We start from the raw sequence: 22,622 nt of genomic DNA, 5'->3' as shown, positions 1-22,622 counted from the left end.
AGCTGTTATAAGGTCACCAGGCTTACATGAGCTGTTATAAGGTCATCAGGCTTACACTAGCTATTATATAGTCACCTGGTTTACATTAGCTGTTACAAGGTCACCAGGCTTACACTAGCTATTATATAGTCACCAGGTTTACATTAGCTGTTATAAGGTCACCAGGCTTACACTAGCTATTATAAGGTAGCCGGGCTTACATTAGCTGTTATGAGGTCACAAAGTTTTCATTAGCTGTTATAAGTTCATCAGGCTTACATCATCTTGCTAAGAGAGGGTGTCACTAAATTCTTATAATGGAAGAACAACACCACAATCTACATTTAAATATTATATGTGAAAGACTACTATGAGCAAATATATTACTTGATAACCAAACGATCACATATATATTAAATAAATAATCAACCTTGGGAGGGGACGCAAGAGGACGTGTTGGCATACAGGTAGCCAGTTCAACCTATATGCACCAGCACTCGAGGTCCTTTGCCTCATTCTTATAGGCATTTTTACAACAGCTTTCATTAATTTATGCAGTTATGATTACTAGTAGTGAATGCAAGGGTAATAATAATAATAATAATAATAATAATAATAATAATAATAATAATAATAATAATAATTATAACAATAATAATAATAATACCAGCTACACTTTAAACAGCACTCAATGTGCCACTGGGTAACCCACAATTAATTAACACTTAAAAAAATTATAAGTTCTTTGGCACAGATCACGACGGCCATTACGCATAAATTGATTACGCGAGTGAGGCATGACGCAACCGTAATGAATGACACCGAAATGACGTGAATTACGCGAGGAATCGCCCTTTCGGTAATCATAACACGTACTGAAATACCTAAGAGGTGTTCTGCATACGCCATCAAAGGCGTCTGATAACGGTGATGATGTGTGTACGTTGATGCAATACTGGACGATTGGCGGTATCTGTAAATCTCCTTACACACACAAACACTATATATATATATATATATATATATATATATATATATATATATATATATATATGCCCGTTGTGAGGACCTATTCAACAATTTATACACCTGTCAGTAACTCAACTACTGTGGGTCACACCCACGGTGGAAAAGTGCTTATTTAGTCTTTTGGTAAATCCTCAAGGACTGACTGATTTGCTACCCAAGACTGACGCGACAACAGGCAGTTTCATATTACTTGAACGTTCTGCGTTCTTCATACGTTGAATAATAATAATAATAATAATAAGACAGAGAGAGAGAGAGAGAGAGAGAGAGAGAGAGAGAGAGAGAAATTTTACGTTCTCTGCCAATATGCTTGACGTACCACCACTACAACTTCAAGTCAACGAAAATTATACGACACGGCGAAAATAATAATAATAATAATAATAATAATAATAATAATAATAATAATAATAATAATAAAAGTTCCGTTTTAATGGCGTAAAAACCAGATGTCGCTTTAAATGCTGACTGGTTTAAACAACAAGGCAAAGTAGCGCTCTCTCTCTCTCTCTCTCTCTCTCCCTCTCGACTTTTGGAAATGCTTAAGTACGACACACACACATCTCCTCAATCATGCCTTGTGCTGAAACTCATATAAAACCTTTTAGGATCTTTTCCCGGGTTGTTTGTACGTCAAACCTGAAACGTGATCTGTGTCAATGGAGATCTGATCTTACCACACGCAACCACACAGTACACACCCGACGACACAGTACACCGATGCGGTCTTCTGATATTATTAAAAAAAAAAAAAAAACTGCCCAATGGCAACTTAACAGCGTATTCTTTATTGTTATCCTATCTAATCTTTTATAAATATCAATAAATTGTATATTTAAAGAAAAACAAATCATAATGGCGTGCGTCACTCAAATGGTGAAGGAACCCAGTGATGTCAGTGCAAACATATATTAAAAATATGTACAAAACGAATCCTTCCGACAACCTGCTCGGTTCTTGAAACTCTCTCTCTCTCTCTCTCTCTCTCTCTATATCTCTATATATATATATATATATATATATATATATATATATATATATATATATATATATATTATATACTTACACTAACACCACTGTGGGTATCTTCATCAGTGAATTGTATTATTTGTAAATACATTTGATTTTAATCTTATGAATAAAATAGGGGTATTCAGTTTAATGATGGTTTTCACCCCAAAATTTTTTTTCTCTTTTTCTCTTCCCCGTGGGTATGGAAAAGAGAAAGAGAGAAGTAACAATTTTTTTTGGGGGGAGGTGGGGCAAAACCCACCATTAAACTAAATACCCCTAGTTTCATGATAAGATTGAACTCTAATGTATTTGCATATAGACTACTGTATCACCTGCAAAAGTTAGAAACTTGAACTTTTACCAATAATACAATATATCGACATAACTGTGGATTTGTAATGAGCAACGACTTAATCTCGCCAATGAATTTTTACCTATTCTTTAATCAACAACTCAAACTACTTCATTATTTATGTCGATAGAATTATTTATCTTCCATTTCAGTTGTATCTTACTTTCATAATCGTTCATTTCCTTCGGTGTGAAGTAATCACAACTCTTCCTGGTTACTCCGAAGCAACGCCCCGTGCTGGCATATGGCCAAGCTTCATCCAGAAAGAGCAAGACCACAGCTGAAAGCCTCATAGCGTGTTAAAATCGTCGTTTTGCAGAAACACCACATTAATGGAGAGAATTTTCACAAAGTTATGTCAGTAGATTTCACGGACACCTTGATAAATTTAATTACAACTGGCTTGAGTGGAAACAGGGTTAAACTGAAGTTAGGTCAAATACGTTCTAATTAAATTATGCAGCTGCAGCAACGACGCTCAAAAATGTGCTCGTGTGCAACTCTGCCACCAGAGGGCACACCTGACACGTCAATTCTTCTGAGGTGAATTCTGCCTTTAACTGCAGTCACATTTCACATCACGTGTCTCCTGGCTACACACTCTATAATTAACCACAAGCGCACACACACACACAGAGAGAGAGAGAGAGAGAGAGAGAGAGAGAGAGAGAGAGAGAGAGAGAGTTTTAGAGAGAGTGAACAGATATTTTACCTGGTGAACAGACTAGAGAATTTCCTGGGAGCTCCACCTGCCCCAAATGAAATTTTGGCACCTCACCTTAAATATGTCACTATGCCCAAAAATACGAAAAGAGAAAGTCACGCAGATGTATTTATATGTACGCAGCACACACTCTTACTTCCTAGGAACACGAGAGAATAAAAATAAAAACATCTTTGTTACAAAACAATATCAAGCCTAATTTGGAAGGTGAATATACCTTCATCTTTCTCCTTATGTCGATATGCAGATTAACACCCACGAGTTGTCCCCATAACTCCAACATTCCCTCCTCCTCCACCTACCCTCCCCCTCTCATTCTCTTGGTTAAAATGAAGAACAACGTAAGCCTATCTGCCTCAGACCTGTGTATAGACTACCAGTGCTTGAACATCACGAGAAACACAAGACTTTCTCTCTAACTTTTTTTCGCTTTTCCAACCTAAATATAAATGTATGAATATCCTTCTCTCTGGTCCTGAATGTCATCATGAATGTTAAAAAAATCCTCCTCCCTTTCTTTAAGAAACTGACAACAAAAATAACATAAAGAAGCATTTAGAGCTGCTCGTGCTCTACAAAGAAACCACCGCATAATGCAGGAGCACGAGAGAGAATGATATGAAAGTAACGTCAGGTTTTTTGCCAACACCATCCAGGAAACATCCTTCGACTCTGCAACGCTTGCTTTCTTTCTCGGAAAATCAAGTCACATAGAACTAAATGTTTCTGAATATGGAAGCGAAGAAGCGACAATTTCTACCTCTTGTGGTTTTCATCAGAATACTGAACGTGCTCCCAATTATTCTTGCAGGTACAGTAATACCTCAAGTTCATATACTTCCGTACGTATCAGCTTCATAATTATGATTATTTTTTACTATGCTACCATTTTAGATGTGATACAGTTTAGATAAATCTCTTAAATTGTATGTCAATTGTCAAGTCCAGGTTAGTTTACATTAGGAATTCAGTGGAATTTTTGACAGATGTAAGATATCTGAAAAATATTCAAGAGCAAGCTATAATATAAAGTCTTTGTTACTTCACGCACTTTGTTACTGATCAGCAGGCCAGATCCCCAAAGTGTCTGGTAAGTTGAGGGGCTACTAGATATTTAAATAGCATCGATTCTCCTGCTGGGGATCTGCCCGAATCAGGCAAGGAAAGTGGGTTTCTAAAAAAAAAAAAAAAAAAAAAAAAAAAAAAACTATATCCCTTCTGACCCAAATTCGGGATTATGTACCTGACAGTTAAACCATTAGGCTACAGTAATCAGCAGACTGTGAAGAAAAGACTATGAGGCTACAGTAGTTAGCACTGTGGGAAGAAAGGACCACTAGGCTACAGTAGTCAGAAGACTGGAAAGAAAGGACAATGAGCTACAGTAATCAGCAGACTGGGAAGAAAAGACTATGAGGCTACAGTAGTCAGCAGACTGGGAAAAAGGACCATTAGGCTACAGTAGTCAAGACTGGAAAGAAAGGACCACGAGCTACAATAGTCAAAAGACTGGAAAGAAAGGACAATGAGCTACAGTAATCAAGATATTGGGAAGAAAGGACCATGAGCTACATTAATCAGCAGACAATGAAGAAAGAACCATGGGGCTTCAGCAGACTAGGAAGAAAGAACCATGGGGCTTCAGAAGCCAGCAGACTGGGAAGAAAGGACCATGGGCCACAGTAATCAGCAGACTGGGAAGAAAGGACCATGAGCCACAGTAATCAGCAGACTGGGAAGAAAAGACCATTATAGCTTCAGTAGTCAACAGACTGGGAAGAAAGGACTATGAGCTACAGCAGTCAGAAGACTGGGAGGAAATGACCATTAGGCTACAGTTGTCAGAAGGCTGGAAAGGACAATGAGCTACAGAAATAAGCAGACTGGAAAAAAAGACTATGAGGCTACAGCAGTCAGCAGACTGGGAAGAAAGGTCCATGAGCTACAGTAATCAACAAACTGGAAAAAAAGACTATGAAGCTATAGTAGTCAGCAGACTGGGAAGAAAGGACCATTAGGCTACAGTAGTCAGAAGATTGGAAAGAAAAGACAATGAGCTACAGTAATCAGCAGACTGGGAAGAAAACACTGAGGCTACAGCAGTTAGCACTGTGGGAAGAAAGGACCACTAGGCTACAGTAGTCAGAAGACTGCAAAGAAAGGACACTGAGCTACAGTAATCAGCAGACTGGGAAGAAAAGACTGTAAGTCTACAGTAGTTAGCAGAATAGGGAGAAAGGACCATTAGGATACAGTAGTCAGAAGACTGGGAAAAAAGGACCATATGCTATAGTAATCAGCAGACTGGGAAGAAAGGTCAATTAGGCTACAGTAGTCAGCAGACTGGGAAGAAAGGACCATGGGGCTTCAGTAGTCGGCAGACTGGGAAGAAAGGACCATGTGCCACAGTAATCAGCAGACTGGGAAGAAAGGACCATTAGGCTTCAGTAGTCAACACACTGGGAAGAAAGGACTAAGAGCTACAGCATTAAGCAGACTGGGAAGAAGGACTATGAGGCTTCAGCAGTCAGTAGACTAGGAAGAAAAGACCAAGGGGCTTCAGTAGTCAGCAGACTGGGAAGAAAGGACAATTAGGCTACAGTAGTTAGCAGACTTGGAAGGACCATGGGGCTAAAGTAGTCAGCAGACTAGGAAGAAAGAACCATGGGGCTTCAGTAGTCAACACACTGGGAAGAAAGGACCATGAGCTACAGTAATCAGCAGACTGGGAAGAAAGGACCATGAGCTACAGTAATCAGCAGACTGGAAAGAAAGGACCATGAGGCTTCAGCAGACTGGGAAGAAAGAGCCATGGGGCTTCAGTACTCACCAGACTGAGAAGGACCATGAACCACAATATTCAGCAGACTAGGAAGAAGGACCGTTAGGCTTCAGTAGTCCAACAGATTGGAAAGATAGGACTGTAGACTACAGCAGACTGGGAAGAAAGGACCATGGGGCTTCAGTAGTCAGCAGACTGGGAAGAAAGGACCATGGGGATTCAGTAGTCAGCAGACTAGGAAGAAAGGATCATTAGTGACAATAATCAGCAGACTGGGAAGACTATCGGTATACAGTAGTCACCAGACTGGGAAGGACCATGAGCTACACTACTCAGCAGACTAGGAAGAAACGACTGTTAGACTTTAGCAGACTTGGAAATAAGAACCATTAGTCAGCAGACTGGGAAGAAAGGACCATGAGACACAGCAATCAGCAGACTCTGAAGAAAGAACCATGAGGCTTCAATAGTCAACAGACTGGGAAGAAAGGACTACTATGAGCTAAAAAGGTCAGCAGATTGGGAGGAAATGACCATTAGGCTACAGATGTCAGCATACTGGGAAGAAAAGACCATGAGGCTTCAGTAGTCATGAGACTGGGAAGAAAAGACACTGAGGCCACAGTAGTCAGCTGACTGGGAAGAAAAGACCATAAAGCCACAGTAGTCAGCTGCGTGGGAAGAAAACACCATGAGGTTCAGTAGTCAGCAGACTGGGAAGAGAAGAGCGTGAGACCACAGTAGTCAGCTGACTGGGAAGAAAAGACCATGAGCTTCAGTAGTCAGAAGTCTGGAGAGAAAAGACCACAAAGCCACAGTAGTCAGCTGACTGGGAAGAAAAGACCATGAGGCCATAGTCTGCAGACTGGGAAGAAAAGACCATGAGGCCACAGTAGTCAGCTGACTGGGAAGAAAAGACAATGAGCTACAGTAATCAGCAGACTGGCAAGAAAAGACCATGAGGCCACAGTAGTCAGAAGTCTGGAAAGAAAAACCATGAAGCCACAGTAGTCAGCTGACTGGGAAGAAAAGACCATGAAGCCACAGTTGTCAGCTGACTGGAAAGAAAAGACCACGAGGCCACAGTAGTCAGTTGACTGGAAAGAAAAGACCATGAGCTTCAGTAGTCAGCAGACTAGGAAGAAAAGACCATGAGACCAAAGTAGTCAGCTGACTGGGAAAAAGACCATGTGGCCACTGTAGTCGGCAGACTGAGAAGAAAAGACCATAAGGCCACAGTAGTCAGCAGACTGGGAAGAAAAGACCATGAGGCTTCAGTAGTCAGCAGACATGGAAGAAAAGACCATGTGGCCACTGAAGTCAGCAGACAGGGAAGAAAAGACCATGAGACCACAGTAGTCAGCAGACTGAGAAGAAAAGACCATGAGGCTACAGTAGTCAGTAGACAGGGAAGAAAAGACCATGAGGGCCACTGTAGTCAGCTTACTGAGAAGAAAAGACCATGAGGCTACAGTAGTCAGCAGACTGGGAAGAAAAGACCATAAGGCTTCAATAGTCAGCAGACATGGTAGAAAAGACCATGTGGCCACTATAGTCAGCAGACTGGGAAGAAAAGAGCATGAGGCCACAGTAGTCAGCAGACTGGGAAGAAAAGATCATGGGGCCACAGTAGTTATCAGAGGAAAAGACCATGAGGCCACAGTAGTCAGCAGACTCAGAAAAGACCATGATATTACAGTAGTCAGTAGACAGGGAAGAAAAGACCATTAGTCATTAGACAGAAGAAAAGACCATGTGGCCACTGTAGTTAGCAGACTGAGAAGAGAAGACCATGAAGCTTCAGTAGTCAGCAGACTGAGATGAAAAGACCATGAGACTACAGTAGTCAATAGACAGGGAAGAAAAGATCATGCAGCCACAGTAGTCAACAGACTGAGAAGAAGAGACCATGAAGCTTCAGAAGTCAGCATATTGGGAAGAAAAGACCATGTAGTCAGCAGACTGGGAAAAAAAGAGCATGAGACCACAGCAGTCAGCTGACTGGGAAAAAAGACCATGAGGCCACAGTAGTCAGCTGACTGGGAAGAAAAGACCATGAGGCTACACTAGTCAGCAGACTGGGAAGAAAAGACCATGAGGCCACAGTAGTCAGCTGACTGGAAAGAAAAGACCATGAGCTTCAGTAGTCATGAGACTGGGAAGAAAAGACCATGAGGGCACAGTAGTCAGCTGAGTGGGAAAAAAGACCATGAGGCTTCAGTAGTCAGAAGACCAGGAAAAAAAGACCATGAGGCCACAGTAGTCAGCTGACTGGGAAGAAAAGACCATGAGCTACAGTAATCAGCAGACTGGCAAGAAAGGACCATGAGGCCTCAGTAGTCAAGAGACTGGGAAGAAAAGACCATGAGGCCACAGTAGTCAGCTGCCTGGAAGAAAAGACCATGAGGCCATATTAGTCAGATGACTGGGAAGAAAAGACCATGTGGCCACTGTAGCCAGCTGACTGGGAAGAAAAGACCATGAGGCCACAGCAGTCAGCAGACTGGGAAAAAAAAGACCATGAGGCCACAGTAGTCAGCAGACTGGGAAGAAAAGACCATGAGGCTTTAGTAGTCTACAGACATGGAAGAAAGACCGTGTGGCCACTGTAGTCAACGGACTGGGAAGAAATGACCATGAGACCACAGCAGTCAGCAGACTGGAAAAAAAGAACATGAGGCCACAGTAATCAGCAGACTGGGAAGAAAAGACCATGAGGCTTTAATAGTCAGCAGGCATGGAAGAAAGACCATGTGGCAACTGTAGTCAGCGGACTGGGAAGAAAAGACCATGAGGCCACAGTAATCAGCAGACTGAGAAGCAAAGATCATGAGGCTTCAGTAGTCAGTAGACGGGGAAGAAAAGACCATGAGGGCCACTGTAGTCAGCTTACTATGAAGAAAAGACCACGAGGCTTTAGTAATCAGCAGCCATGGAAGAATGACCATGTGGCCACTGTAGTCAGCTGACTGAGAAGAAAAGACCATGAGGCCACAGTAGTCAGCAGACTGAGAAGAAAAGACTATGAGGCTTCAGTAGTCAGCAGACATGGAAGAAAAGACCATGTGGCCACTGTAGTCTGCAGACTGGGAAGAAAAAACCATGAGGCCACAGTAGTCAGCAGACTGGGAAGAAAAGACCATGATACTACAGTAGTCAGTGGACAGGGAAGAAAAGACCATGTGGCCACTGTAGTCAGCAGACTGGGAAGAAAAGACCATGAGACCACAGTAGTCAGCAGACTGAGAAGAAAAGACCATGAGGCCACAGTAGTCAGTAGACAGGGAAGAAAAGACCATGTGGCCACTGTAGTCAGCAGACTGAGAAGAGAAAACCATGAGGCCACAGTAGTCAGCAGACTGAGATGAAAAGACCATGTAGTCAGCAGACAGGGAAGAATAGACCATGTGGCCACTGTAGTCAGCAGACTGGGAAGAAAAGACCATGAGGCCACAGTAGTCAGCTGACTGGGAAGAAAAGACCATGAGCTTCAGTAGTCAGCAGACTGGGAAGAAAAGATCATGAGGCCACAGTAATCACCTGACTGGGAAGAAAAGACCATGAGGCCACAGTAGTCAGCAGACTGGGAAATAAAGACCATGAGATTTCAGCAGTCAGCAGACAGGGAAGAAAAGACCATGAGGCCACTGTAGTCAGCAGACTGGGAAGAAAAGACCATGAGCTTCAGTAGTCAGCAGACTGGGAAGAAAAGACCATGAGGCCACAGTAGTCACCTGACTGGGAAGAAAAGACCATGAGGCCACAGTAGTCAGCAGACTGGGAAATAAAAACCATGAAATTTCAGCAGTCAGTAGACAGGGAAGAAAAGACCATGTGGCCACTGTAGTCAGCAGACTGCAAAGAAAAGACCATGAGGCCACAGTAGTCAGCTGACTGGGAAGAAAAGACCATGAGCTTCAGTAGTCAGCAGACTGGGAAGAAAAGACCATGAGGCCACAGTAGTCACCTGACTGGGAAGAAAAGACCATGAGGCCACAGTAGTCAGCAGACTGGGAAATAAAGACCATGAGATTTCAGCAGTCAGCAGACAGGGAAGAAAAGACCATGAGGCCACAGTAGTCAGCTGACTGGGAAGAAAAGACCATGAGCTTCAGTAGTCAGCAGACTGGAAGAAAAAGACCATGAGGCCACAGTAGTCACCTGACTGGGAAGAAAAGACCATGAGGCCACAGTAGTCAACCAGACTGGGAAATAAAGACCATGAGATTTCAGCAGTCAGCAGACAGGGAAGAAAAGACCATGAGGCCACAGTAGTCAGCAAAGTAAGAAGAAAAGACATGAGGATCCAGTAGTCAGTAGACTGGGAAGAAAAAAAGTATAAAAGGACCATGAGCTACATTAATCAGCAGACTGGGAAGAAAGGACCATGAGGCTTCAGTAGTCAGCAGACAGGGAAGAAAAGACCATGAGGCCACAGTAGTCAGCTGACTGGGAAGAAAAGACTATGAGCTACAGTAATCAGCAGACTGGGAAGAAAAGACCATGGGGCCACAGTAGTCAGCAGACTGGGAAGAAAAGACCATGAGATTTCAGCAGTCAGCAGACAGGGAAGAAAAGACCATGAGGCCACAGTAGTCAGCAGACTAAGAAGAAAAGACATGAGGCTCCAGTAGTCAGTAGACTGGGAAGAAAGGACCATGAGCTACATTAATCAGCAGACTGGGAAGAAAAGACCATGAGGCTACAGTAGTCAGCAGACTTGGAAGGAACATGAGGCTTCGATAGTCAGCAGACTTGGAAGAAAGGACCGTAAGATACAGTAATCAGCACGATGGGAAGAAAGCACCAAGAGCTACAGTAATCAGCAGACTGGTAAGAAAGGACCATGAGCTACGGTAATCAGCAGACTGGGAAGAAGGGACCATGAGGCTACAGTAGTCAGCAGATCGGGAAAAAGGACCATAAGCAACAGTAATCAGAAGAGTGGGAAGAAAGCACCATGAGCTACAGTAATCAGCACACTGGGAAGAAAGCACCATGAACTACAGCAATCAGCACACTGGGAAGAAAGCATCATGAGCTACAGTAATCATCAGTCTGGGAAGAAAGGACCATGAGGCTTCAGTAGTCTGCAGACTGGGAAGAAAGGACCATGAGCTACAGTAATCAGCAGACTGGGAAGAAGGGACCATGAGGCTACAGTAGTCAGCAGACTAAGAAAAAAGGACCATAAGCTATAGTGATCAGCAGACTGGGAGGAATGCACCATGAGCTAAATAATCAGCAGACCATGAAGAAAGGACCATACAGCTAATATCCTAATTCCAAAGAGCTTTAGAACAAGGCTTGCCTGGACCAATGACCTCTGTTTGCAACTCCCATTTGACTATGACTGACCCAAGAATATCCAGGGAATGAATTAAGGTACTAAAATGTTTTATACAGTATTTTGGTGTGAAACCACTTATTTTTCAGGGTATTATTTTTATTATTTTTCAAAAGATGAAACCTATACACATGGAACAACCCCACAGGGGCCACTGACAAAATTCAAGCTTCTAAAGAATACGTTGTTCATTAGGAAGTAGTAAGAGGAGGTACAGTAAAGGGAAATACAAAAGGAAGATAACCCACTTAATAAAAAAGAAAAAAATAAATTAATAAAGATATAAAAATGCATTAAAATGCAGGGAGAATAGTATTAGGGTAGTAATGCATTGCATCTTTCCTTGAGCTTATGAAGATCCAATTCCATGACATCCTCTGGGAGGCTGTTCCAAAGTCCAACGGTGTGAGGAATAAAGGACCTCTGGAACTGAGAAATTCGACACCAAGGTACATTTATTGGTGCTGCTGTTCAGCAGGTAAAGGGGATCAGGGATCAACTGTGAATGTGAAAGGTCTCTGTTGACATACAACTTATGTTTCTCAAAAGTTATATGTGAGTCAAAAGTTACACCTAGTATAGTTAAAGCTTCACTCATTCAGCAAAGTTCCATCCACCTGAAGGGGAGGATGGGGTGGAAAATCTGTATGAGATCTGCTAATCAATAGTGTTTTCGTTTTACTGGAGTTCAGCCTCATACCCCACTGGCTACACCATTCACTGATCCAGTCCATGTCCCAATTAAGGCTGAGGGCTGCTTCATTTCTCATAAGTGGAGACATTCCCAACATGGCCACATGCAAAGACCAGCGTGTATGAGACCACTCAAAGTTTCATGAAAAAAGACAAAAAACCTCTTAATAATAACAACCTTATGATCTTATAAATTTCTTAGGATACAAACGTATGATTTAATTAATGGAGTTGTTCGCCTTGCGCGAGTAACTCCATTTATGAAAGTGTAGGTTTGTATTCCTGTTGGACATCTAGTTTGGGTGTGAGGGGTTTGAATTTTCTTCTTCCCAAGAGCAGTAACAATTGGAATGAAAAAAAAAATCAGGGCCTACACCCAGATCTATCTCAAAATCTAATTAACAACTTTTCTTAGACATCCAGTGGACACAGAGGCAAACAAATGCAAAGACACCGGTGAACACAATTTAAACCCAAGACTTCATCATGCCCTTCAAAAGGGAACAGGCAGTGTGATGTATATCATCATCATTTTTGCAGCCTCACTGTATGCATCAAGCTTTGCAATCAAACAAATACTGGATTGAAGTCTTGAAGCTCAATTGGTCTGATCTCTCATTCATGCCACCTACACAAAAAGAATGAGAACATTTCTGTCTTCCCTAATTCATTTCATCTGTTTAATTCAGAAAATACAAAGGGAGGAATCTAAATAAGTAATGTGTGTTTTATGACAATTTATGAAGGTAGTTAGGCCTTGACTTGTACTCTCCAAGACTGGTTGTAAGTGAGATACTTTAAGTCTGAGAAATGTACGCTCATATGCAGTTCAGGTATGGTACAGTTACAGTACGTCAAACACAAACACACTGTCCAAGAGTTATGTTGCCCTCAATTTACATCCACTTGCACTTGAGAAATTTCAAAGATACTACAACTACAATGCATCATGTGCAATAATAGTTATCTGATTTTTGGTTTATGGTTACCAACCTTAACCAGTTACCAAATCAAACTACTTGCACATAATGGTACTGCTGCACTTTTAAGACTATTAAATTTATGATGTATATCTATTCATTCTATTAGGTATATAAAGCATACTGTACAATGTAGCTCCCTGGAAATTCTGGTTGTCATACGTGCATTTCTTACCAAGATTTCCACTTTTCCTAACTCTAGTTCTTACCAAGCTTTCCACTTTCCCTAACTCTAGTTCTTACCAAGTTTTCCACTTTCACTAACTCTGACAGTGTATCATTTCCTTGAAAATTATTCCAAACCTTTTAATTCCCTTTTATTTGACATTTTTTTTCATCCCTCTACCTACACAAACTTCCAAAACATAAAGTGTATCACTTTTATTTTATATTCCCTCGTATGTATCTACTTATCATCTTTTCCTATAACTTGTCTCCTTCCACAGGCTGATCTCTCTTTGGAGCTCTCTTGGGTTTACAGTCTGCCAACTGTTCATAAGGGTTTTCAGCTGAAGATTTAAAGAAAGACAGAAAGAAATACACATATCAAATGACAGTCAACAGATCTTCTGAAGTACTCCAACCTCCAATCTTTTATGCAGCCATATTTCTCTGTGATGTCTCAATGCCATACCATCAAAACAGGTATGCAATACAAAGGTATGTGTCAAACAACTGGCAACATACACTGTTGTCACTGATAACCTCTTTTTCCTACCATGAATAATTGTTTTGTTACCGTCATACTCTTCTGCAAGCCTCATCCTCATAGCCTGCCAAGAACTTTGAGAGAGAGAGAGAGAGAGAGAGAGAGAGAGAGAGAGAGAGAGAGAGAGAGAGAGAGAGAGAGAGAGAGAGAGAGAGAAAAAAACAGGATTTGTGAGGGACACACATGACAACAGTGTCTTAATCTCAAACCTTAATATATCGCACACCATTTGCGAGCCAACCTAATTCATGAAAAGAATTCAAGTGATAAAAGATTCAGAAAATCACTTTTGTATCTTACAAGAACAGCACTTTCATATTATAGTATCATATACTATTAGTAAAATATGTATGGCATCCACATGGAAAGAAGCCTCAATTAATTTCCAGAACAAGCTTTCTGAGAATGGAAAGTTTGCAAGTGAAAAATGGAAAACAGGAAGAACCATAAACAGATAGATACATCAACAAACTGTTGAATATACTGCATTTTAAATAAGCAAAATCTAATATAGTCTAGCTTAGATGAAGGATGGGGTGATGCAGAGGGGACAGCTAGTAATTGGGAAGTGTTAAATAAATAAAAACAAATTTTATCAAATCCTCAGATCAGGAATGAATGAGTTGAATAAACACTGAATGAAGTGGCCGAATGCCCATTCAGACTAATGTTTGGTTACCTAAGGTTCTGATGTGGGTGGAAAGTGGTCTTTGGTGCTGATCATGTGTGATGTTTGTTCTCAGGACTGCATGTGTAGTGTCAATCATTTGATCAGTTACAAGTGTTTTATTCCCACAGAAGTTCCAAAGGGCCAACTTGCCCTTATTATCATTATTATTACCGTATTCGAAATGTGCCTCCATTTGTATCGAAGTAACAAATTATAAGAAAGATGTTTACCCTGATCAATGCATCACACTTCTATAATCCCAAAAGGCTTGGCAACAGGGTTTGTCCCTAAACGATGAGTGAACATAAGAGCGAAAGTTAATCATTATTATTATAATTATACATAAGACTGACCCTTATTCATATGGAACAAGCCTACAGGGGCCACTGACTTGAAATTCAAGCTTCCAGAGAATATGGCGCTCATTTTTAAAGAGATTTACGAGTGATAATAAAAATAAGAAAAGGAGTCAGTTTTTAAATTTTTGTAAATTAATAAATACATACATAATATTCTAAATAAAAATGAGTAAAACACAGGGTGAATTGTTTTTGGGTAGTAATGCATCGCATCCTTACTTGAACTTTTGAGGTTCTAATTGTAATGGATGAAAAGTCATGTCAAAAAGCAATGAAACAAACTTAACAGAAGGGAGAAAAACAGGCCCAATGAAAAGGAACTGTGGTAAAATGCAGATGACAATTAAAACAATATAAATCAGTAAATAAAACTATCAAGAACATTGTCATATACAGTGCAGTACTACAATCTCAAGTTTAAAAAGTACAATCCAGTATAATCCAGTTCTCTCTGAGAGGTGAAAAATATTGTATTCATTAAAATAGCACAAGTTTATGAGATTCATAACAAAGATAAATGATAAAATATCTCTGATCAAATGTTACAGACCAAATTGTAACCTGAATTACTAGGAACAACAGGATTGTACACAAAATACAAAATCTATATACAGTACTCAGATTTTTGCTGCCCTTCCTTTCAAAAATATTCCCTCACTTAGGTACAGCTTCAAAGACTTGGATACTCTTTCTGAAGAGATGGCCTTGTATTTAAATATATTTGGCTCACATTTTAAACTACATCACAAACACTATTTTTTTGTCTTTATCTTTGCATCGACTGTGCTCTACGCTTTATGTTATGTTTATACTGGCTAAGAAATATACTGCAGTTAAATCATGATGATATCGGATTATACATTACAAAGAAGAACTTGTTAAGTTCATTCTCACTGAAATGCTTTTCATACTAAATGCTAAAATTAAGAGAAGCATGACTGCAAAAAACAGCACGTATTCTAAGGCTTAACTTTTGTTCCATTAAGTATTATAAGTAGTCACTTAAATAAAATCATGCTCTTAAAGATTAAACTGACCCTATGGGTTTTATCACAACTTCTTCTACCCTATAGTTACCAATGTTGGCAAACAAGTACTTCTTGGCATTGAGGCATAAAAAAAAATTTTTTTTCTATACTGAATGCCATTATACAAGAATCACCCCCAAGTCTGTTGCTATATATCACAGTAAAGTTATAAACACAAATGAATCTATAATGGAGGCCCCTGGGAGATGCTACATGCACATAGCCTTGTGTCACCCACAGAATCAGAGGAATGAACAAAATGTATGGTGATTAGAAAAGTAGCAAAGGAAAAAGCACAGTTAGGAAAGTGGCCATTCGGATGCTGTGGAAAAGGTGTGGCAGTGAACTCAATGCAGTGTTGTGCATCTATCGGCATCTCGCATCTCAACAAACTCCTTACATTCTTCACTATGTGAAGAACATCACACTCATTACCCTTACCAGAAACAATCACACCATGTGACCATCATGCCTAACTGAAAACATTTGGTTTACACATAACTCACTCCTACATAACCTAACACTTCTATTTCTGCTTGCTGTAAATGACATAACGCAAAGCAGAAAACAAGCACAATGCCATATATGAGAAAATCAGACAAAACATAGTCAAAATTAGCACTACCAATTCACAATGTATGACGGCAGGAAGAACTCTGACAAGAACATATACAGTACAGTGAACCCCCCATATTCGCTGGGGATGGGTACCACAACCCCCCATGAATAGCTAAAATCCGCGAATACATAAAACCTCTCTAAAAACACTTAGAACTGCCCATTTTGATAGTTTAAACACAAGAAAAACCCTGTAAAAATGCTTATACCTGAGTATTTTAATAGTTTTATCACAAAAAGCGCATTTATTCATGAAAATTATCTGAAAATACAGTAATTAGTGAATATTTCACAGTGAAAAATACCGCATGAATGGGCGAATTTCTTCCATAAATAATGGGTAGATATGTTCCATAGAGAAACTCTGCGAACGCGTGGTCCTTGGTCGTGAGAACGCGAATACGGGGGGTTTACTGTAGTACACATTCTTACACCACCTGGGTCAGCCAAGTGCTGTTCTTTTGTTAATTTTAAATGATGATTGCCAACTTTAACAGTACGTAAGACTCATCCCAAATAATTTCTGTTACCTTGTGGACTAACTGAACTGAAACGGGTATTGAAAGGGTAAGGAGAGGCATAAAAATGGTCTTGATAAAAGGGGTAAGAGATTGCTGGACTACAGACAAATAAAAGTACCCCAACAGTATACAAAGAAAAACTTACAAAGTGCTAATTAGGGCTGTGCTACTCCATGCAGAGACATGGTTATTATAAAAAAAAAAAAAAAATGGAGATTTTGGATACAAAGATTCATGGCCAAAGTGAGATGAGATCGAAGATGGTTGCCTGACATGGAGTCCAGCAACTGGAAAATAGACAAATCACAAAGATAGACTGTCAGAATGCAACTTAAGTTGGGATGATTTAAAGTTAAGTCTGAAAAGTAGCCAATATGAAGACCCGATAGGGTGAAGACCGGATGGAGACGAGAAAATCATGCCATGTGAAGGACAAATCTGGTAAAATGTTAATGATGTCACTGACTATGCAAACTAGTAGAGAGAGACTTCCGATGTGTTTAAGTGTGAAAATAGTTTCATGGGAACCATGTTGAAAAGAAGCATTAGAGAGAGAGAGAATCATATGGAATGTTTACCCTAGACTTAATACTGTAAGAACGACAGATAAAGAGAAAAAGTATGGATGTAAGGTTTATTCCTTTTTTGTTTTAGTTGTGTATTTGTTTTCTTCCTGTCTAATTATCTGTGCATCAAAATGTTAAGTGTAACTGGCCACAATCTTTTCAATATGACAACTATCCCGACTCAAAATATTCTGTTTGCCCTTCACCAAATAATAGTTCAATTAGAATGTTGTTAAAATAGTGCACAATACATACTTGCCAATTTAAGACTGGGTTTGTAGCAGATTAGAATAGCCCAAAGGGTTCCAGTCATCAAAGAATTTTCAAATTGGGCTATGTACTTACAATGGAAAGGTTCTAGGATTATAACTGATTGGACTAAACAGGTGCTATGCTACATGACTGTGTGTTCTAAAGTTACAAGAGACAATACAAAAATGTATGACAGCAATAAATATCAGCTTCAGGGTTAACAGTATGACAGTGAGTTACAACATAAACTGTACTGTTCTTCATGGCTGGCCCTTGTTTCAAGTGGCAGTTTTGAGATGAATCCTTGATTTCACTTGTGAAAAGGTACACAAATGATCACTTTTATAAGGATCTTATTAAACGTCTTTAAGGGAAGTGCCGATGCCAAAAAGCCCCATTATAAACTAAAAAAATGACTGTTTCTACCTTGTGATTGAAGGGATTTGCTTCAAATTTTTACCACATATTCTACAACTAATAATGAAAATTCTCTTTTGAGGAAATTTAGAAATTCGACCAGTAAGTTCAATTATTTTTTGCATTTGAAATAATCATGATGTCACCTTTCAAAATTAATATGTAAAATTAAGTTCCACAGAAATGCCATTTTCCCAATGACAAAATAAGGATAGAGTATATAGTTATACTACACTCTGTAAACGTTTCTTTGAATTTGGTTCAGTCTTCTTAAAGAAATAAGCATTTAGTTTGGAAAAAAGTTTGTTTTGAGAAAACAGCAAAAGAAAAATATATTTGTACTTTCAAAAATCCTGATATTTGTACTTTCAAAAATCCTGAGAGAATCTGGACATCTAGAGCAAGTTATCCCTATATCATTATAACCTGTTTTCTCTGACACATCCTACAGAGAGAATGGGATATTTTAGAGGGTGACAATTATTTTTGAAACATTTTCTTCACAACTGATTTACATGCTTTTTTACAATTTGTTGTTCACAGTGCCATACAAGCGATGTACAAAATTGCACATGAACAATTCTAACCATTTTTTTAGCAATAACATCTTGAGATATATTTGTTTACTGTAAAACAATCCAAAACGGTGAATAGCTCAAACTTGATCCTATCCAGGATCATTCACAGACTCTTACGTTTTTTACAATTTGTCATTCACAGTGCCATACAAGCGATGAACAAAATTGTCCATGAACCAAGCTAAACAATTTTCTTAGTAATAACATTTCTAGATATGTTTATTTACGCATAAAACAGTCCAAAATACTGTATACTGACTTACTTGATCCTATCCTGATTTATTCATACAGACATTTTTTACAAGTTTTATTTTACAATTTGTGGTTCATTGTCATATAGCCTAATTGATGAACAAAATTGTCAATAAACCAATCTACACATTTTTTTTAGCAACGCTTCAGGATATGTTTATAGAGACATAAAACAGTTGAAAATTGTTAATAACTAAAATTTGACAATTCCTCGAAATTTGGTGGTTGGCATGCCCTTTAATGAGACTACACAAAAAAGGAAAGCAACAAAATGAAGGAAAATCAAACACAGCATACAAATTAAAAGAGAGAATTAAAAGAAACTCTTTTAAAAGGATAGTAAAACAGAAAACTAAAATCAAGATACTGTATGAAAAAGTATTACTGTTGCAAAATTTCTACCATAAATATAAAAAAGGCTGGTTAAATTCTTCAAAAAAGGTCAGCCAAGTTACTCTTTAACCTACTTCTTGGAATATTACCTGAAAACATCTTTAACTGATCCTTAATCTGTTAGGTCATTAAAATATCATTAATTTACATGAAAAATAAAGGTGACAAGATACAAAAAGGACAATGTATCTACAATCAAAATTTGGAAATGGCTATAAAATCACTGAAATGTCAACTGCACTAGCATAACATGTGTTCATCTACCTTTTTAATATAATATTAATTTTATGCAATATGAGAGAGAGAGAGAGAGAGAGAGAGAGAGAGAGAGAGAGAGAGAGAGAGAGAGAGAGAGAGAGAGAGAGAGAGAGAGAGAGAAATTGCTGTTCCTTCTTTTTCACTGCTTACACATGGTAAGGCAGAAATCAATTAAAGGTAATGTTAAATATATATATATACAGTACTACAGTCAATCCAAACTGTCAAAAAAGGTTGTAACTTATGGGTGGATCAAAGTGGCACATCCTGAAGCTTGGACAAATTCTTATACAAGGGTCAAAGGTGACAGAAGACGGCCATCAACTAGTTAACAATGGAATTAACAATGATTTAATTGCCTGACTGTTATGGTTACAAAGTCTAAAGTATATCGTTATGTTAAATTGCATCTACTATTTGAGAATTTACTTCATGAAATTAAAGTTGTACTACAATGAAGCAATTATACATATGCTATAAAGTGTCCTAGCCTATACTAAATTGATGTTTCTACAATAGAAAGAATGCAAAGAAGTAACTGCTGTATAAGTAAAATACTCCTCAACATAGTCGTTCATTAGTTGATGAGTAGGCCTATAGCATGTATTTCTGAGACTGGCTTTTGGTTGACATGCTATATTTATTGCTAAAACACTTTATTTTGATTTATATTTAAGCGGCAATTTTACAATTTTACACGCTACTATTGCTAATATTTTAAAAGAGGAACAAACTGGCCTTACTATTTAACCTAGGGTAAGTTAGGTTACCCATGGCATGTGTTAACAAATGTGGCAATTTATGAGGGTTTTCTCAATTAGGACTTAGAACTAAGGTGTATGCACAACACTATGGTAACTAACCTGTCCTCCATGGCCGTCAAATACTCCAAAGAATGACATCTTCTTGTCCCCGACGTCAACATCTTGTATGACACGATAGCGGTCTTCCATGTTGCCCCTTCTGCCCTGCATTCCGTATATGCCAGCAATGCCCTCGTGAAAGTCCCACGTTACGTTATCGTTTCCGAGAGTGGTAACCAAATTCAAGTCACCCAATGTCTTAAACCCTCCACTCCCAACATTATCTAGCCCCAGGGCATAGTGAGCTTTTACCATAAACTGACGCAGAATGTTACTGCTACTCTGCAAGCTCCTTTCATAGTGTGGCTTATAGAAACATGAAAGGCCAAGAGCTGCGGAGCTACCTTGTCTTGAAAATGCCGCCAGTCTGGGATTATCATCTCGCTTAGCCAGTACGTTACTAGATAACGCCAGATGATGTGAGCGTGAGCAGTGAACAGTTCGTAAATGATCTCATCTTCCATATCATCATCCATACTTCCTAGTTTCTTGAGATTTTGACAAATGGCCTGTGATAGTCAATGTCAAATTGTGATTTAGCTTTGTAACAACCTTGAACAAAATGGCAGAAAGCTGAGCTTCAATTTTAAAGTCCCAGCTTCAAATACTGTCGCAAGCTAGATACCCTAAACAGACCACAACTGACCTAATCTAGGCTATACAGAATGCTCAGCAGTAGGAGTTAGGCTGGGAGCAACTAAAGTTAGGCTTTTGTTAGACAATGCAACACCATAGTAATGAAGGCAATCTACTCTGTACGTGCTACTGACGCCTTGATCTGACCTGACCTGTCCTGGGTAAGCCTTAATCTAACCTGTCCTGGGCATTCATTTAGCATAGAATTAGAATTCGTATAGCCTAAAACCCATCGTCTCCTATATGACAAATGGCAAAGTTGACCCCGCAAACTAATCGACGCCAACCCATCTAAGACTGGCTGTACAAAAATTGCAACTGTAGCCTAGGTACCCTATAACGAAAGGATGTCGGGTAACTGGCTTATAGGCTACAGGAACCCAAACCAACACGTGTTTCACTCCAGACAAATCCCCCTAAACTTCTTCCATTCCCACACAAACAATTACATTCTCGTGAGAAGTTTACACAGCGAGGAAACCTCTTCGTCAGCTCCCGGGGACAAACTGAGATTAAAATAGCCTTGTGTCTGAGTTATATCTGGCAAAACATCGCTCTCTCTCTCTTAGTCTCGGTACTTTCCGCTTTTCTCGCAGGGAAGATGATTAACACAACGTTGCTCCGTCATAATTTGGAGTTTGGGCACTGCGTCCTAATTTAAAAATATCCTTAATCTTGAGGCAGAGTTAATTCACTGGAAAAAAAAGATGAATATTATCACCAAGTACGACTTGTGACTTTACACAGGTGATGCAAAGATGTCGTCTTGTGCCGTGTTATAGTACGGAACATTTTGTATTTGCTTATACGGTAAAGTATTTACGTATAAAAGGTTAATTAACAATAATTCCATTATAATTAAAAATAATAATTATTTATCATAGGAAGAAACCGATATAATCGCATGATGTAGCGTTTTACAATAGCATTATTTTCGATAGCATTGTAAGTTGGATGACGTAATTTGTTTACTACGTGCTGGATAGGGAAATTCCTTTTATAGTCGTCTGTTGTGGTTGTTGTAGGCAGTAATTGCAGAGGTTAAAACACCACCCCGACCTATCCCCGCCAACCCCCCGTCCCACACACACACCTTCAACACCTTACCACCAGTAAATAAAATGTGATATATGAAATCCATGGCGACGTGTAAAACAAAAATTTTTAAATGAAACCTGTATTGATAAGGAAGAAACACTCGAGTTTTTTTTATTAAAAATATTGTTAGATATAATTTATAACAAATGTAAACTAGCTATGTAACATATAGAAAGAGGAAGTAAGTTATATAACCAAATAAATGAAGCAGAAAAAAATACAAAAAAAATAAGTTTTTATTTTTTGAAGAACCTTCAAGTGCTTTTAGATCCCGTATGGGCGGCCGCGTTGGTGCCGTCTATGCACTTGCCTCACAAAACGCGCTGCGGGCGTTATACTAAAGGATGTTTGCAGAGTCACCTCGACCCTAGCTGCAGCCACTTTTTAGCCTTGTACTTTACCTCCATTCCCTTGTTCTTTCCACCGTCTTATTATCCAACGTCTCTAACTACGATTTTTTCTTCAAGTTTCACCCAATTCCTTATATATCATCTCATTTATATT

At 39.2% G+C, this 22,622-nt stretch overlaps 1 protein-coding gene across 1 annotated transcript in view; it reads right to left on the bottom strand.

Moving 5' to 3' along the window:
• Window positions 1-21,001, bottom strand: part of LOC136840255 (protein phosphatase 1L) — a 34,327-nt gene extending 13,326 nt beyond the window's left edge. Inside the window, 2 exon segments of the mRNA XM_067106883.1 lie at window positions 20,385-20,678; window positions 20,681-21,001. Coding sequence (XP_066962984.1) covers window positions 20,385-20,678; window positions 20,681-20,860 — 474 coding nt within the window. The 5' untranslated portion in view covers window positions 20,861-21,001.
• Between the last annotated feature and the right edge of the window lie 1,621 nt (window positions 21,002-22,622).

Source organism: Macrobrachium rosenbergii, chromosome 7 (genome assembly GCF_040412425.1).
Source record: "Macrobrachium rosenbergii isolate ZJJX-2024 chromosome 7, ASM4041242v1, whole genome shotgun sequence".
NCBI lineage: Eukaryota > Metazoa > Arthropoda > Malacostraca > Decapoda > Palaemonidae > Macrobrachium > Macrobrachium rosenbergii.
This window is presented reverse-complemented; position numbering and strand designations above follow the sequence as displayed.